This window comes from Mixophyes fleayi, chromosome 10 (genome assembly GCF_038048845.1).
Source record: "Mixophyes fleayi isolate aMixFle1 chromosome 10, aMixFle1.hap1, whole genome shotgun sequence".
NCBI classification, from domain to species: domain Eukaryota; kingdom Metazoa; phylum Chordata; class Amphibia; order Anura; family Limnodynastidae; genus Mixophyes; species Mixophyes fleayi.
The window spans coordinates 89696281-89715471 of NC_134411.1; the positions used below are offsets into that span (position 1 = coordinate 89696281).

A 19191-nucleotide genomic window follows, 5' to 3' on the forward strand; every position below is an offset into this window, starting at 1 on the left:
ATTGTGCGCCATTCAACCAGCAGATTCTCAAACCAATATACACTAATGTAGAGACATCTTAGTACAGATTCATCAGAATGCTTTTCAATAGAGGTGGAAGCACAAATATAATTTACTAAACTGTGAGAACCACAAAGGATTTTCGTAAAATCATTGTCAAACACCACAAGTAAATGTAATTCCTATGAAAGTGCTGGTCCCACTGGCTTATGCGCTCTCCAACTATAAATCACATCCAAGTCCATTGTTGTAACATCTTCCTGCTTTTTAGGGACAGTCCAAAGTTTTAAATATTTGTTCCAGGAAAAGTCCTTATTATAAATAGGGATCAACTAACTGTACAAAACCTTCCCTGTCATTCTGTGTGTAATTATCATGATCTATTCTCAATGCATATATTAATATTCATTCAAGATCAATGGTTAAAACACCAGGTACTAATGTCAGTGATTATAATATAACAGTGGAGGATATAGTACATATAATACACAGTATAACAGAGGTGAGGTGAGAGGACACGGAAAGCCGCTCTCACCTGCACACACAGATTTGCACCATGACGGTCAGTCAGGAACCGGAGCTGCCGGTGACAGAACTGAAGTTGGCGCCTCAGGTGGAGAGGGGCGGGGCCTCCGCAGTGACGTACTTCCGCTTCCGGGTGTCCCGGCATCCACGTGAAGGAAGAGAGACAGCGTGATCGGAGTTGGGGTTTGTGGCTGATTATACTACATATATGTGTCCTATAGTTTACATGTGTCCTGTTCTGTATGCTACATATATGTGTTATATACATGCGTCCTGTGCTGAATTACATGCATGTGTCCCATATTACATACATGTCCTATATTTCATACATATGTGTCCTATAGCTTACATACATACATGTGTCCTAATATATTACATGGGTCCTGTTATGTATGCTACATATGTGTTACATGCGTCCTGTCCTGAATTACATGCATGTGTCACGTCCTGTATGCTACATACATGTGTCCTATATTACATACATATGTCCTGTTTTGTATGCTACATACATGTGTCCTATATTACATACATCTGTCTTGTATGCTACATACATGTGTTCTATATAACATACATGTGTCACGTCCTGTATGCTACTTACATGTGTTCAGTCCTTTCTGCTACACGTCATATATTACATACATGTGTCCCGTGCACATTCCGCTATCCCAGAGCATGCACTTCCACCAACTTTTGGCCATTGCTGATGATGTCTTCTCAGTTTCCTGCTGACACTTCCTTAGACTCAGTTGTTCTTGAGACATCAGCATGTTGAGCGATCTGGGTCACTGAAAGCTGATCCTCAACAATCACTGAGGTCTCCTCATGCTGGATATAACTGTAGGCATCCAGGACAGTCCAGCATTCTTATACATGAGATACACCTGTGTAGAAGCCCTTGCTTTCAGTATGCTTGGTGTCCCTCATTTACCCTGGTGTTTCTGTGTTTGTTTTTTCTACTATACTTGTACATGTGGCTGACCTGTGTTTTACACAGTATCTACACATAGCATACACAGTATCTACACATAGCATACACAATATCTACACATAGCATGCAATGTCTGACCTGTGGTATTTTCACATTATTATCACACACTATGTGTATGATAGTCTACATGCAACCTAATGTGTCTGATCTTTGTTTTACATACAGTTTACATATAACATGCATGTGACTGTTCTATTTTATACAAACATTGTACAGATATTGTACACACAATCTGCAAATAATATACATGTCTGGCTTATGTTAAACATACTCGCAGTATACTGATTTATGTTCCTTTTGTACTTGTTTCTGATCCGTTATACATACATTCTACTCATACATGTGTGATCTGTGTCATACATATAATATAGTGAAGAAAATCCTCAGCACACTGGTTATTGTAAATATGTAAACAGTACTTTTTATTAAGTCATGTCAACATTTTAAGTGTGCACGATTATGCAATGCATAACCTATTAACCAGAAGTGTAAGCTATATACATTGTACAATATAACCAACAAATCTCTCCCCTTCAGTGACATAAGACACATTAATTCATGGAACGCAGGTGTTATGGTCAAAGTTGGAGGCATGGAAAATAATGATCTATGTAAGAGCTTTATAAGCACGTAGATCATTGTTGCTAATACTCATAATAGTGCTTCATATTAACATTAAGAGGTAAATTTATTAAACTGCCACTCTCCAGCAGGTTTGAAAAGTGGAGATGTTGCCTATAGCAAGCAATCGGATTCTAGTTCTTTATTTAGTGCATTCTAAAAAACTGCATCTAGAATCATGATTGCTATAGACATCACTTTTCAAACCTGCAACTTGATAAATTTACTCCTAAGAGGTTGATTTACTAAAGCTTCTAAAAAAGAAGGTGGAGGTATTGCCCATAGCAACCAATCAGATTCTAGCTATCATGTATCTCGTACAGTCTAGAAGATGATGGCTAGAAATGTATTGGTTGCTATGGGCAACACCTCCACTTTTTTCCCTTTTAGAAGGTTAAATACATCTACCCATAATACTCGGGCTTTACAAGGATTAATGTATTGCATCACATCTGTAGATACAATACAATTTATGACATAGCTGATCTTTGTTATACTCACAATGTTCAAGTGTCTGATCTTTGTTCATCACATAATATACAAATAACGTACTTTTTTGTTGTTTTTCATATACATTTGTCTTTCACTGAAATCTTTAGCTAATCAAAGTCAGTCTGCAGAGTCTCTCGCTACAATATTCCATGATGTCCTAATTCTTCTGAATATCTAACTAATATTTATCTTCTTTTATGTATTCATAAGGTGATACTGGTTTCTTCTAAATCTACTGTAGCCTTGCAACCTGTAAGGATATCCAGATTTGTGGTTCAAACAAGGGGTATCCTGAATTAAAATACCCTTTGGGTGTTTTGTTAATTTGACACCATGAGAGAGAGAGACAAAAATGCCTATATAAACACTCAATAAAAAGAGGCCAGCTTTTCTAGCATCGGTAACACTGGACAATGAAACAAACTGTTTTTTATACCTGGCACTCCTCCCACAACCCTAGCTTGATGGTCAGGTGACACTCCCACCTTCCCTTTAAAAGGGAGTTCTTATCAGCTGATTGCTCTTACTGCAGACAGGCCTGTAGCTGTGGGAAGAGGCACTTTCAAAGAATGTAACTTAAATCAGACCATTTACCATTATTTTGTTACACCTTTACCCTCCGCCTTTTTATCATTAAAATAGGTGCACTGCTGCCCAAACGTGTTATTCTGCTTGCATCCTTTCTCTGCAGATAGACAACTAAATGCCTCCATTTGTTACTCTATCTATTTATCTATTTATCTATCTATCGTGTTCTTCCCAGCTCCTGGTTGCTCCACCCGGCTGTTTTTACTTGCCACCTGGCTCTTGAATCCCAACAGAGTCCTATTATAATAGAATAAACCATAGTTTCTGCTATTAGGACAGGCTCAGTGTGAGCACTACAACCAGCAGTGTGTGTTAGACCACTGACCACAAGTCCTGGCAGATGTAGGCAATAACCACCAATTATCATCATTTATTTATATAGCGCCATCATATTCTGTAGCACTTTACAATTGGGGACAAACACAGTAAACTAATAAACAAACTGGGTAAAACAGACAAAGAGGTGAGAAGGCCCCGCTCGCAAGCTTACAATCTATGGGACAATGCGAGATTGACACATGAGGTTAAGTCTACATTATGCATTTTGGCCCAGCCAGACTGCAAAGGTAAAAGTGACTCATAAGCTCAATGATCCCGTCACACAACAATGTTGGTCAGGGGGTAGTTGTCTTGTGTGAAATTGTGTAACAGGCTAAAGGTAGCGAGGTTAAGAGGGTGGCTGAGGAATATTATAAGCTTGTCTGAAGAGGTAGGTTTTCAGAGAATGCTTGAAAGTTTGTAGACCAGAGGAGAGTCTTACTGTGCGAGGGAGAGCATTCCATAGAGTGGGTGCAGCCCGAAAAAAGTCCTATAACCGGGAATGGGAGGATGTAATGAGGGTGGATGAGAGACGCAGATCTTGTGTAGAACGGAGTTGCAGAGTTGGGAGATATTTTGAGACAAGAGAGGAGATGTATGTTGGTGCAGCTTTGTTGATGGCCTTGTAGGTTAGTAAAAGTATTTTATATTGGATTCGGTACAAAACAGGCAGCCAGTGTAGAGACATACAGAGTGATTCAACAGAGGAAGAACGATTTGCAAAAAAAATAGATTGTAGAGGTTTGAGACTGTTCTTGGGAAGACCAGTAAGGAGGGAATTGCAATAGTCAATGCGGGAGATGATGAGTGCATGAATTAAGGTTTTTGCAGTGTCTTGCGTGAGATATGTGCGAATTCTAGAAATGTTCTTTAGATGTAAGTAGCAGGATTTAGATATAGAGTCAATGTGGGGAACAAAGGATAATTGTGAGTCAAGGATTACACCTAGGCAGCGAGCTTGTGGGGTGGGATTTATGGTCATGTATGCTCTTGATGGTGGGTGGGAATATTATTAACTCTGTTTTAGAAAGATTAAGTTTGAGTTGGCGAGAGGACATCCAAGATGAAATGGCAGAAAGACAGTCAGTTACACGGGACAACACAGATGTCGAGAGATCAGGAGAGGATAGATAGATTTGGGTATCATCCGCATAGAGATAATACTGAAAGCTAAAGGAACTTATTAGATTTCCAAGAGAAGCGGTATAGATAGAGAACAGCAGAGGACCTAGCACTGAGCCTTGTGGTACTCCAACTGATAGGGGAAGTGGAGCAGAGGTGGCTCCAGAGAAATTAACAGTGAAAGAGCGATTAGAAAGGTAGGATGAGAACCAGGATAGAACAGTGTCTTGAAGACCTAGGGATTTCAGCGTTTGTAGGAGAACAGAGTGGTCAACGGTGTCAAATGCAGCCGAGAGATCCAGGAGAATTAGGAGAGAGTAATGGAGTTCAGTTTTAGCAGGGATCAGATCATTGACAACCTTGGTTAACGCAGTCTCTGTAGAGTGTTGAGAACGAAAGCCAGACTGAAGAGGATCCAACAGGTTGTTAGCGGAAAGGAAGCGTGTGAGGCGAGTGTAGGCAAGTCTCTCTAGAAGCTTGGAGGGGCACGGCAGCTGAGAGATGGGACGCCAATATTTTTCATTATTATTGCAAAGTATTACAACTGCCCCCACCTGGCTGCTTCCTAATGCCATCCGGCTGGCAACGTTTTCCGGGGAGCACACCGATATAACTCATGTGCACTAGTAAACACTCACATGATAATTTGCACTATTATTAAAACACGCAAACAGCAGCCAAAGCTGCAGAATGATGCGTACACTTTCTATATACTCACACAATATAAAATGCACACAAATGACAAGACAGTTTGTTACATTAATTTTGAAAGATTTAAATAATTTTATAGCAGTCAGCAAGTGTGTGCGTTTTGCTAACCTGTAGTAAATGTTTCTCCCTTTTCCCAGAAATGGGGGAGTTTAAGGTTCACTGTGTCCGGTTCTTTGACTACATGCCATCTGGTGTGAGCTGTATGGCGTTCTCAGAACAGACCCAGAGACTCGCCGTGGCTCGTAATGATGGATCTGTGGAAGTTTTCAGCTTTCCCGCCAACTACTACCAGGAAAAAGTAGGTAGAAATATGAATGTATAGTAACTGGTTACGTATCACCTGCAAATACAGTTACAACTTACCTGAACATTTTATTTTTCTGTATTCTGTGTTGTGCAGATTATTCCTGGTGACGAGAAAAGATGCACAGAGTCGATCTGCTGGGTTGCCGGCGAGCGACTCTTCTCTGCTGGTCTGAATGGAGAGATCGTTGAGTACGACCTGCAGAAACAGTGTGTTAAATATTCTCTGGATGCATTCGGAGGCCCCATCTGGAGTATTGCAGCAAGTCCTAGCGGCTCCCATCTTGCAGTAAGTCCTATTATCTTTAATCAATATCCCGGTGCACACATAATGTTATTAATTTACAGATACTGCCATGCTCTAAGCCTACCGCTGAGCTGTCTTCCTTCTGTGTAATGCAGGTGAGCTGTGAAGATGGCACTGTGAAGCTGTTCAGCATTACTCCGGAGAGTGTTGTGTTTGAGAAGAACTTGGACCGTCAGAAAGGTGATTGATTGACAGATTGACCATGTGATCATGTCCGATGCCAGCGTTACAGCTTTACTGACCGATGTTCTCCTCTGTTTTTGTCTTGTCTCTCAGGTCGTATCATCTGTCTGGCTTGGCATCCGTTAGGGACTCACATCGTCACTGGTTCCGTCAATGTGATTAGAGTGTTCAGCGTTTTGTCAGGTGATTAGTGTAGGGATTTCGCCTGTTTACACCCTTGTGTCTATGGATAAAGGTTTATACCAGACTTGGGTATATCCCTGATTGTCTATTCGCTGTAAAACGTTAGCCAGCGACTTCTGCAAAATAATTATTAGCTCCACTGTACACACATAATAGATACGTTTGGAACATTAGTCTAGTGTTGACCAGTTTCATTAAAGGGTACAAGTGGCTTCCATAAAGTATGTTATTCCCAAACACACATTAGCTAATGAACTTGCTCCACAGGAGGCCAAACAGGTCGTCAAGTTTGGTTACTCTATGGACTCCCAATTCAAAATCTATTCTGTGTTACCTTCTCTGGCTCTCGGGATTCAACCAGCTGCACGGCACACTGCCTATCTCTGTGACAGCATTGTGTACTATTAGATGCAAACTTACAAAAAATTGTGTGAATTGTAGGTTATTGTCACAATGATTGCACATGTCCCCCTCTGTAACAGCATTTTGACGAGTTACACAGCCAGAAAACTGTTATTGGGTTTCACAGGAGCCCCTACCAAACATAGGTTACCTAACTTCAAACATTTCAAGCTCTACATCTTTTGAGAATATTCTACCCAGCCAGCAAGGCTGCTCCGTGTTTTTACTGCACGGTATTTTATGGGGTCTGATCTCGGCCAATATCAAGTTATGGCAACAGCACAGTCCCGAAATGAAAGTTTGTACCTCTACCCCATCCACTAACAATGCCTTTTTTATACAGCGCATACAATACCCTTGCTGGTCCTATCGTAGAGGAACATATTGTAGCAGTGTCCTTGCCCTCACTAGAAAGCCATACTTTATCTTAGTGTAGATCACTGCACAGTATGTTTCTATGTGTCTGTGGTTGGCCAGTCAAGCTAGTAAGAAGATACCAACATCCAATCACAAACTACTCTTCAGTAACTGCAGGAATGTGCTGTGCTCACTGGATCACTAGGAAATGGATTATAGAGGGGGGAAGGAACAAGATCAGGCAGGCGTTTTGCTTGAAAGCTGCAAGATGCTACGTTAGCTCTATACCATAATAATGTCTTAATGACCGTTCAGATTACATTGGTTGGCCTAAAATGCGTGGCGTATATTTGCGCATTGGTTTGACATTCTGGTTGTCTTTTCCACCCCCAGGTCATCAGCTGCAAGTGCTGAAACTGGACCGCCGCCCGGTGAGTGGCCAGAACCGTGAATGCATTGTGTGGAGTGTGGCGGTCCTGTCCTGTGGAGAAATCATCAGCGTGGATTCTGCCGGGAAGCTGCAGTTCTGGGACTTGGAGAAGGGGACACTTATCCGCACGCACCCTGTCGCGAGCTTTGACATCCTGTGCCTCGCAGTGTCCCAGGTGACCTCGCTGTTCACTGTGCATTTAAAGACATGGAACCCACTTTATAAAAATGCTGATCTCTTCTGTTTCTTTTCTTGGCAGTCAGAGGACAGCTTGGTGGTGGGCACTAGTCACGGGGTCGTCTACCAGTTCCAGCGCCTGGCTGTGCGGGAGGGGAAGGCGGAGCAGCATTGGGTTTGCACAAAACCATTTAAGTATCACACCCACGATGTCAGAGCAGTGGCTCACACCAGCACGTCTTTCATTTCTGGAGGTACAATGTCCCCATGTGTTATTTATAGAATGTGCATTGCTGGCTTTCAGTTCTACAGACTCCCCTTATCTCGCAGGTGCTGACGGACATATTGTTTGCCGACCCTTTTTGGAAAAGATAGAGACAAAATCGTATGACGCTGCTCTGAGGAAAATCACGTTCCCACATGTAAGTCATTCTGACCAGATGCAATGTTTGTGCAACACTTGGACACTGATATTCTATACCAGACTTAGGTAACCGGAGGCCCCAGCATGCCAGCCTCTAGCCTCCACGCTGACGGCCAAGAGGGAACTACAAGTCCCAGTATGCTACGCCAGCCTCCTGTTACTCTACTTTATAAAGTACAAGTCTCTAAATGTTATATGCCCTGCTGAGGCATACTGGTAATTGTTCCACTGCAACTGAATAACAACATGGTGTCTATGCCTGGCTTAGAATATTTGCCTAGCTTGCTGTGGTTTGTAGTTCCACAAGAGGTGGAGAGCCACATGTTACCTAACTAAGTTGTACACTATAGTCATAAGTCTCTCTTTCTCTCTACAGCGCCATCTGGTGTCCTGCGCACAAGCAGCACGCTTGCTTCTCTTCCAGTTCCCTGAACGTCTGGAGTTGTGGCGGCTGGGACAGACCGATGAATCAGGTGAGAGGGGCTTGCTATAGGTTGGAGGTTCTTAGCCCTTTTTGACCAGGAACTTTCATTCAAAATGATTCTGCTTTATCATAATCCAGTTGGGTTTTAGTGCATCTGCCTGGCAAATCCATCCGGTCTGTGTTTGCACTAATGTGTGTGGTCATTAACCACCTGCAGGGCCTCCTCTGATGATCTGTCAGGTCTTTGACCAATATATGGTGTACCCAAGGCAGAGAGTACAGCAGAGCGCCAACATATCCCAGATTAATGAACGTAAGCAACTCTGCCTCGTGATATAAGTATAGGACTAAAAAGCACAGAAGGTAGACAGCTAAAACAGTGCATTCAGCAAAAGTTGCAAGACGGTGTGTACAAGCCAGTGGGTTAAAGTCCTTTAAAGTTGGAGAACCCCATTAACTTATGGACTTATCTTGGGAATCCATTGTGCAGTTTTGAATGAATAATGCAAATTAATTAATTTTATTATTATAGGCTAGAAGTTATTTTTATAGACTTCTAACTCTATCCATTTCTGTCTGTTGTAGGTACTGATGGCGACATCCTTTCTGTGACCCGGGAACAAGAGCTCCTACTGCAGCTGAAGAGAAAGGTGAGAGCAGCCTCTAGGTGGCAGCACCGAGTCTACTGACTGGGTCTATTTACAGGAGACCAGGAAAACCTGGATCTGCCTGGTTAATGTTTGCAGGAAAAATACATTTTCAGCATATATGTACTGGCTGGTGATGACACATAAGTCACACATATAGCAGAATATAGTGCAAAAAATACAGCAGCTTATAAACTGCAGTGCACCCATCCTCCATAAATACATTTTTCATTATATAGTGTCTGGTCTGAATGATATTACATTTATTTTGTTCACCTACAACAATACATCGCCATCATTAGACTGTCCCAGTATTTCCCAAACCCAGTCCTCAGGGAGCCCTAACAGTGCATGTTATCCAGGTGACCAGTGATATAATTATACCACCTGTGGATCTGTTACAATGTGTCAGTCAGTAATGATTACACCTGTGGATCTGTTACAATGTGTCAGTCAGTAATGATTACACCTGTGCTCCAGCAGGGAGACATGGAAAACATGCACTGTTAGGGGTCCATGAGGACCGGGTTTGGGAAATCTTGGACTAGCCCAAAATTGCTGGACATACTATTTAAGTAAGATATGGTGTTCCCTGCGGCTGTACTCCCCATGCAAGGGGCAGATATTTCACTTCAGTTCAGATCTCCACTGAGGAAATCAACGTAAAGGACACCTGTGCGCACAGATGAACGTTTCACTCTCACTAATATGTAATCAGAAGGGTTATCTCCCAGTTTTATTGTATAGTTCTTTACAAATTCTACGTCTTTATAATAGGACGTAATTTTGGGGTGGTGATTGTAAAGCATTGTATATTATACAAGTCTTTTTCTTCTTGACAATAGGAGAACGGTGGTGGGTTATGTTTTACCCCATCCGGGAAAAATCTACTATATAAATGCCTAGTGGCGTGTGTGGGGGGAAAAAACAAACCAAGCTGCAGCGCCACCTGCTGGGCAGAGTTATACACTGACCTATATATTTCTTGAAGGAGAAGTGACAGTTGGGAGTGGTTGGTGGTTGCCGAGGGTGACAGTGGGGAGTTTTTAACACCTTAAGTAGCTTGATGAAGGATGTGGCGATGAAGATGAAGGATGAGGTGATGGAGAAAAATGATGAGGTGGTGACATGTGGACAAAACCACGTTAAAAAAGGGCGCTTGCGTCGGGAAGTAACGCTCTACCCCTGAGGATGCCTGGGCTAGGCCCAAATGCATGACAAGAACCTTTTTAACACCTTAAGTAGCTTGATTTGACTAGAATGCATGAGTATCATGCACAGGCTAACTTGTGTGTGTGTGTGTGTGTATATATATATATATATATATATATAATATATATATATATATATATATATATATATATATATATATATATATATATATATATATATATTATATATTCTCCTAACCAGTTTCCTTCACTGATGACAGTCAAAAATAAATATCTGTTGTATACGGCAGTTGCTTCTTAAAGAGGCAGGAATTGAATATTGTTGCAGCTTGTCTACTGTAATCTTTTGTGTCGATTTGTAGCACTTGGGAAGGTGAAGGCTTTAAATGGAATTTCCACCTTCTGGTAACTTTGATTTATTGTGTTGTACTTGTCTTCCCTCCCCTAATAATAACCATACTAACTGCAGTCTTATATCATCAAGTAGACCTGTTTATTTTCATTGTTATGGGAAATGACAAAAACTTGCTGTCTGGATAAACTGGTATCCAATGAAGAGCGAATCATATCCCAGGCAGCACAAATAAATATTCTGCTTGATTATATAAATACATGGCTTAAAAGCACAGTCAGCTAGTCAGATAAAGCAATGTATTTAGTAAAAGCTGCAGTGGGGCAGGCACAAGCCAATTGGTGAACGTTCTCTGATGTTGAACAGCACTTTTGAAAGACTATTCTGCCAAGTTTCTATGGGTGAACCTGTCTTCCGACTGATTCTCTTCTTTTTAGGGCAGTGAGAATATCCGGTGCAGCGCCATCTCCCGCTGTGGTTCCTGGATTTCTTACGCCACGTCCTCCCGTCTGTTCCTGCACAGGCTGCATTATGAGAACGATAGTATTAGCATCAGTCGGGTGAGTCCCTGAACAGAACGTTTGTCTGCATCATAGGAAATGAACGTGAATATATAGATTGTGGATTATATAAATGTTACAACCTTTAGTAACAGAGACCCAGCGTTTCCAGATAATGACTGCTGATAACTCCGTACATGGATACAATGTACACATGCTTGGCCAGCCTGTGGCTCTCCAGGTCTTATGAAACTATAAGCCCCAGCATGCTTTGCCAACAGATAGCCAGCCGATGGCTGACAAGGTATGCTGGGACTAGTTTCACAACACCTGCAAAGATGATCATATTTTATTTTCCCCCCATAGGTTCCTAAAGTCCCCCAGCCAAAAACTGGAGCTCTGCAACTTCTCTTCTCTCCTGACTCCACACGGCTCTACGTAGGCTCAGAGGGAGCATCTGTCCATGTGCTGGACCTGTCTGAGGGCAGCTGCCAGCACAATCACACCCTAACTCCCCCATCAGGTAATGAGAATATCCTAACAGGGGAAAAACTGACTTGTTGGCTTGGGCTGGGTACAGTTGCAAAGGAATCAGAGGTTTGTGGCAAGCGGACAATAGTCCAGGCGCTGTTAATAGCAGCTGAGTTGGCACAAGGGGTTGGGAGGACTCCTCATTGAGGTGGTAGTGACAATAGGGGGATTGTCTGAGACAGTGATGATCGGAGACTAGATATTGAGTCTCCACAAAGGATTGAAGAGTTGCAGGATCCGCTATTACCTTGTGGTGTTAATTTGGAGGACAGTCTTGTCTGACAGTCAACCAATTGTGTCAACAGCTTCTACAAGTCCTGTTCATCTTCTGGCTGCGAGCACAGATGGATCATTACTGGCAGTGGCATGTCCCAGCTCTCAGATTGATGTCTACAATGTGAAGAAGCTAAAGGTGGGAAATGAATGGCAAATATTAACAACACTGTATGACATTAGTCCTGTATTCATATTCGCTTTCTGCATTTAAACTTACTTAACGTCTGCTTTTTTTGCAGTTTAAATTGTCAGTGCCTCAATACAATTCTCCTCCTACTGCCATCGGTATCCACCCGTCCACTAATAACCTGGTGATTGCTCATGCAGACCAGCAGGTGAGGAGCGCTCTGATGTGGGGGCACGCTCATACTACAGTCATATAACACAAGTCGCATGTCACAGTCGTGTTCCCTATCTCGCTCCCCAGGTGGTGGAGTTTAGCCTTGCTCGGAAACAGTACACCGAATGGAGCCGAACAGTCCTGCAGCATGGTCTCCATCGTGATTGGCAGGAACGAGACACGCCCATCACTGGCATCACATTTAACCCCTCAAGGCCTGAGGACATTCTGATGCATGATAACTACATGTTCTGTGTCCTGGATAAGTCTCTAGTAAGTTGTAGACTGTGAAGTCAAATCTAATGTCATAACCAATGTGAGAGCTTTGTATCTCTGTATGTTTTTGTCTTATGTCCATCTTTTATCAATGAGATTTCCCCTTAGCAGTGCTATCCCTGCTTATTATTATTACTTCCTATAATGAAGCCGCTGGGATCTCCGCTGCCTGGAGAACTCTGTGTTGAGAGGGACGTCTGCTCTGCAAATCCAACAGGCCATGGTGCCTGCAGAAACATTTACAGTGGCAGTAATTTTAAATCTGGTAACCTTGGATGGAATCCCCCATTTTAGCAGGGATTAGTACTAAGGATAATGTGCCACTTTAAGATTGTATCACCGAGCTGTCTTCCCCATTATAATGCCCCGTGTCTCTCCGCTCAGCCGCTTCCAGATGATAAAACTGCGCTCGTCAACCAGAAATCACTAAAGCATCTCTCAGAAAGCGCGCGAAGGAGTCAGGCACACGCCTTTAAAATAACCAGGAAGTATCAGGTGGGTGATATTGTGTTTAAATTATTATTTTTCGGTCTGCCTGCCCGTCTGGGATACATTATCCAGTTTACCAGTCAACACCTACAGATGATTTTAATTTATTGGCTTATATGTGTTACTGATTTCATAAAGTGTAGGTCATGTCAACATATTATTAAAATAAAAATTGTCCAATCACTGTTTCCCTGTTTAACTCTCTTCTCCATTTCTCTTTCCCGGTGAATATTAACGCTTTGTGTGCTGATTGCTGGACTCTGTGCAGCCGCTGCTTTTTATGGACTTGTTGGAGGATGGGGAACTGGTGCTGGTGGAGAGATCGCTCAGCGATATCCTGGCTCAGCTGCCACCTCCCATGAAACAGAAGAAATTTGGAACATAAACCTCGTCTAAGAATTCTCTACAGATGTATCTTCTGTGTTCCCATTTATATATTTTACTGATGCTGGGGGTTAGCCAGCGGACCTGGATTGTTTGTGTCAGACATCCCAGGCGTCAAAGCAATGTTTGGACTGGAATTAAATGGACCTTGATTCAGTCAAAAGGTCAAAATGCCAGAACTGGACCCAGAGACCCAACCAGAGAACAGCAGAGGTTGAATTTTTCTTTTCTTTGCAATTTTTTTTAATGACTGGTAAATTCAGCTCATTGTGTGGTTCCGTCATTAAGTAAATATCTATTATTAAGATTGTCAGGTTCATTTTTTTCACTGAAATATAATTTTTGTCCATTCACTCTCACATTTCCTTGCACAATCCAGGAATTGCACAGTAAGACTGGTGATCGTTCTCTAAGTGCAAGGAATACTGAGACCGTTCGGGTCACAGTTATCCCGACCCCCTGTTTCTGCGATGCCAACTCTCTGTTCCCCTAAGTCTGACGTTTATGAATTGTCTTCGTATTTAATTGAACTGGTTAATGTTCAACCAAGATGGTGACAACAATGCGACAGCTACAGGGAGAAGGAAGACGCTTAAACTACGCAAATAAGTGCAGACAAATTAAGGTGTCTCATACTAACAGCTGATTGCTGCTAAGAAAATACATTGATTGAAATCTTCTACTTCTGAGTTTGGACCTGTTATTCTTAGCTTAAGGCAGACCTGTCATTAGCATTTACCTGTCATTAGCATTTACCTAGTACCTTGTGCACTATGCAGTAAACAGAATCACGGGGTGCCCTCTCGCCTGGGCAGCGTTCCTTCAGCCTACAACAATAGAGCTATGAGACTTAGCTACCAGGTTTAGCTGTCATTATGTAATATCGTGTAGAGGGAGCTGGCTTGGAGCGAGCATAATGTTTTGTACATACTGGAGGAAGCTTGCAGAGAAGAGAGCAAAGGTCAATGGATAAGATGCTCTATCTCTGTAGGACTTGTTAATAGCTGCTCTACTTTCATCTCATTTACACTTTCGCTATACACAGCCCCCAACACCATCTACATGAGTTAGGTACCTCATCTAGCTTCAATGGCCACAGGGCAGGAGACGGTACGGGGAATATAAGGCAGAGGAGCTCTGTCTGTGGGATACCACCCTAAGTGGGCTCAAACAATCTACGTTACAGAATTCTCTGGCGCCTTATAAATAGATGATGATGATGGTCCCCTGTCTGAAATGTAGTAAATTTTATTTACAAACCGCTTATTTGGGTTCACTGACACTATAGCTCCCAGCTGAAAATAAATGTGAACATCAACTACTCTAATGGACCCTGATAATTGGCCCAATATAGACACAAATCAAGGACTTTATTGATCTGTTACACAGATACCTCATTTAATCCCTAAACACTTTTTGTTCTCCCTTTTATTGTCATGCATACCTACCTTATCTGCATTAGGAGAGCTGTATGATGCTTTGGAGTATGTGGCTGACTGCAATTATGTCAACTGAACAATGCGGATGACATGCAGTCATTGGCTGTAACTTGGAAAGTGAAACGGCTATGGGTTTTACAGGCAACACTTTGCAGGTAAAACAATGATCATGAAAGCCTTAATAATGTTACTGTGTGTTTATAAAGGTGGAGTTACTCTTTCGTCATTGCAGTGCAAGAAACTGTTTAGGAAATGTAAAACTAATTGTAACTTTCAGACTTCTTGGAGTGTGAGCACCTGCAGAACCCCCCAAAAGCACATAGATTTCTTAATTTCTTTCTTTAAAGTTCCAAGTGTTTTTCTACCAGTCAAAGCAAATTTTGTGACGATCAGTCAGTGACATCTTTATTAAGCAGGGCAAACAGGGTGTTGGAGCGAGAGCTACGGACATTCAAATGTCTATAAAGGCTACTTCTGGAATCACAAATATAAAATAAAAATGGATAAACCGCTTTTTAAGAATGCACACCTAAGATCAAATCCCATGGGACTAGGCTCTAAATATAATATTCAGTCCTATGTGATGAACCTTTCTTATGGACAGTCCATGGAGATCATTCCACCAAGGACACTCAGCTTGGCAAGGTCTGTGTCCTAATTCCCACTCTCAAATTCCAGGTGGGTGGTCAGAGCCATCCTTGCACCAATTAGATGTGAGGTCTTTATTTCAGTAGGAGAGTTATTAGATTGGGGTCTAGGCCTGTGCCTTGAGCTTACTGAGTTACTGTCATTATTGTTTACTGTTCTGTGCTGTCTCCTCGTATTGTAATCTCGCCTGTCCCTGTACGGCGCCGCGGACACCTAGTGGCGCCCTATAAATAAAAATTAATAATAATAATAAGCCCCAGTCCACTATGGCTCCAGTAATATGTGGGGCAGGAGGAAATATGAAACCATAGCAGGGCATGGTCATTGTTCCCAGCAGGAGCTTGGTTGCTCTGGAATAACTTTGAGAGGTGTCTCCAACCATTTTTTGAACTCCTTTGGTAATTTATGAGAGATTTGGACCTCTGAGGGGGTCCTTTACTTCTGCTGTATATCAATGAGCTGTCCTTCCTTCTTGTCACGGTGGATATCGGAAGAAAATGGCATGAGCCAGAACAGGCGTAAAAGGCACTGTGCATAGATCATAGTCCGGTGAAGCCTCCCTTTTTTAGGGGAACAAACACAGTAAAAAAAAAGTGTGCATTTGGACATTATATTTATGTAAACCACATGGAAAAACCTCCAGCCTGGCAGGCATGACCTTTATTGTTTAGTGCCTGTTACCCCCATCTCGGCACAGGGGATTCTGGTCAGGCTTAACCTACTGTTAGCGGTCTGTTCTTGTACCGTTGTACAGCAAACCCATTTTTTAGGGCCCTGATATAGGACAATGCACTTTTAAGGGACAGATGACGTATTTCTGATCACATTTTTATTACACCACCTGGCAATATGTAAGAACCGTTGTACTGTTCACAGTAGCTTAACCTTTATTGACCGTGTTGGGGAACCTGCTCTCATCACCACATGGCTACTTGCTCAGTGTGCTCGCAGGGGGGTGTCTTGTACCTGAATCTCGACATATAGATGAAACACACTCAGGAGACGGTTAGACTGGGGTCAATCAAAAGTAAGTGGCCCACAATACTAGAAGTTTACACAACTACTTTCACATGGAAGAATACAGACACCTGATGGTTTGGGAGGTGCAGGAAGACTCCGAGCTGGTGCTGCCTCCTGCATTGTGTCATCAACACCCAGTTCCTCCAGTAATTATACTGGAAACAAGTGACAAATCCATGGAAGAGACAATATGGCGCCTGGATGTACAACAAAGCTAGTAATGTTATCCCTCTCTGAAAGCAATGAGATTGGCGGTGACATAAAATCAGGTTATCAGGACAAATGGCGTCTTTTCATTCAATTGGCTATCGGATTGGGGGGGGGAGTACAGAACATCAGGGTGACCGTGAGCTCCGTTCTGTAGAATGTCCTTATCTTATTTCTTCCAGACAGCTTGTGTGCTTGACCTATGCATGTGATTGGGGCTCTGGGAGAGAACTTAAACTTAACAAAACAAGTGGTTGTAATAGAGAAGGACTTGGATAGATAGCATGGGACTAATTCTACTGCCCCGAACAGTGGTTGAAGCTCTCCAATGACAATGTAGGTGGCTCTTAAAAGAGCCTTTGTGTTTCTGGGGACAGATCATCTAGCTGCAGCTCACTTGCTATTGGCTGGCTTGTGGCTCTCGGTCTTCTTAGGCAGCAGCACGGCCTGGATGTTGGGGAGGACACCTCCCTGGGCGATGGTCACTCCGCCTAGCAGCTTGTTCAGCTCCTCATCATTACGTACTGCCAGCTGGAGGTGGCGGGGGATAATACGCTTCTTTTTGTTGTCACGGGCGGCGTATTTTATTGGTGTCGTGATATGCACACTTTTGCAATTATAACCACCTGAAAACTTTTTATTGTTATTTGTTACTTATTGTTTGTTATTACTGTTTATGTTTTAATTCATAAATATACATTTATTTATAAAAATACGGATTCAGCACTATTCATGCTGGCTATTTGATATGTATATGGAGCCCAGTGATCCAGCCCAAAGTAGCCCACTATGGGACCGGCCCAAGGGGCAGATGCCCCCCAGCCCCGCCAGCCCCTATTCCTTGTGGAATATTGTTAGCTTGGAGGTTACAGATCATTGTCAGATCTTTTTGTGACTTTCAATATATCTGTTCACTCTCTTTAATTTACTATTATCTGAAATAATTTTATTTCTTAATACCGCCTTAGCAGTTGCCCAGGGTTATGTGTGTTGCTGATTGTTTAACAATGCCATCCAGATGGAATCCCAAAATCCTGTTCTCTTGCTCCGCAATGTTAATCTATGTGGAAATCTCCAAGGTCTAAAAGTACCCTGCTCCATGTTTAAATACAAGGAAAATGAGATCAGGATGGTTCAGTCTTAGTATGCATCACATCAGTATAAATATGTATGTATATGAAATTATAATGTAACTGTGATCATGAACCATAGCCATCAATCCTATTGTCTCGGTGCGCAGTTCTCCAAACACCCACTAGATGGAGATGTGTGCCAATATATTCTATACCATACTTTATTTTTCTCACCATCAATCCAAAAGGGCATCAGCTGTAATATTAAAATTGACACCCATGACAATTTGATCTAATGGGAAATTCTGCAATTGTGCTACAATCTATAGATAATAACTGATAGAGCAGAGGGCTTTTCTGAGCCGTCGCATGCGTCAGAAGAGGATCCTGCTCTTTTTTTTGAGAGCAAAAGATGAGATTCCTGTCAAATTTTTTTCTTTGAGGTCCAACAGTGCCTGTTCAAACCCCCCCCCCCCCCCCCCTGCCGCCGGGGCAGGTGACACTTTCCACATGAGCTTTCTCAATTTATCTCTACTCACCAAAACTACTCTGTATCAGTCACTGTGTCATGTGGTGAGATGGAAGCCGCCATATTTACTGCGTTGCCGGGTGATTGGACGTCAAGTCTGGAGGAGATAAATAGGGTCAGAGGAGAAGGGAAGAGCGGAGCAAATCTTTAGCCGTAGGAAATTATTTGGGGCATATATAAGTAAATTTACATTTCTGGGTGCAGATTTTTGAACAAGGAAAAGCTTCTTGTCCTCCACAACGCTCCATCACCCTGCAGTCTATTGCTCTCTTTTGTGTATACCTGTATCACCTCCTCCGTCAAGACATTGCCGCTACGCTGCAGATCGTTGTGCATCTCCTCTGATCCTTCTCCAGGGCTAACAGGTCATCAGGACCCCGATGCATCAGCATCCTGCAGACTATTGCTCTCTTCTATCATCCGGAACGTCCTTTTACCTCTTGGACCCACCTCCAGCACTCTGACTTTTCCTTACTTCAACCATTATCTCCTGATCCTCCATCCAGTCTTTCTCATCGCCCCCTACAGGACTGCGACAGAGCTGCTAAGCCCATATTCCCTTGCTGGGATCCCTGGTGAAAACCTCTCTTTCCATTACACTCCGCACCACGAACAGACTTCGAGGCCCATCCTGACTCTAATATTGTGACTGTCCCCGATGGTATCCCCAAGATTCTGGTCATTAACCTGCTCTTGTAGACCTGTCTGTGTCCTTTGCTCCTTTAGGATATGAGTTATTCCTCTGTTATCAGC

The 19191-nt window shown here is 42.6% G+C and overlaps 2 protein-coding genes across 4 annotated transcripts in view; one reads left to right on the forward strand and one right to left on the reverse strand.

Annotated features, from left to right (window-relative positions):
- Positions 1-19191, reverse strand: part of CHTF8 (chromosome transmission fidelity factor 8) — a 30052-nt gene that overhangs the window by 5333 nt on the left and 5528 nt on the right. The window contains exons 2-3 of one of the 3 annotated variants that reach the window (XM_075189095.1): positions 18449-18535; positions 536-1406 (exon numbers count right to left, since the gene is read on the reverse strand). In XM_075189095.1, coding sequence (XP_075045196.1) covers positions 536-558 — 23 coding nt within the window. In that variant the 5' untranslated portion in view covers positions 559-1406; positions 18449-18535. Of the gene's footprint in view, positions 1-535; positions 2894-5473; positions 5817-18448; positions 18536-19191 lie in introns of those variants that run through there. The other 2 variants (XM_075189096.1, XM_075189094.1) reach the window with 2 other exon arrangements.
- Positions 624-13829, forward strand: UTP4 (UTP4 small subunit processome component). Its single transcript, XM_075189092.1, has 17 exons — positions 624-708; positions 5503-5663; positions 5766-5957; positions 6071-6155; positions 6252-6341; positions 7494-7705; positions 7790-7961; positions 8038-8129; positions 8508-8604; positions 9141-9205; positions 11164-11286; positions 11593-11749; positions 12063-12169; positions 12273-12368; positions 12461-12646; positions 13034-13144; positions 13407-13829. Exons 2-17 carry the CDS (start codon positions 5505-5507, stop codon positions 13521-13523), a joined length of 2061 nt encoding a protein of 686 aa, XP_075045193.1. The 5' UTR covers positions 624-708; positions 5503-5504; the 3' UTR covers positions 13524-13829.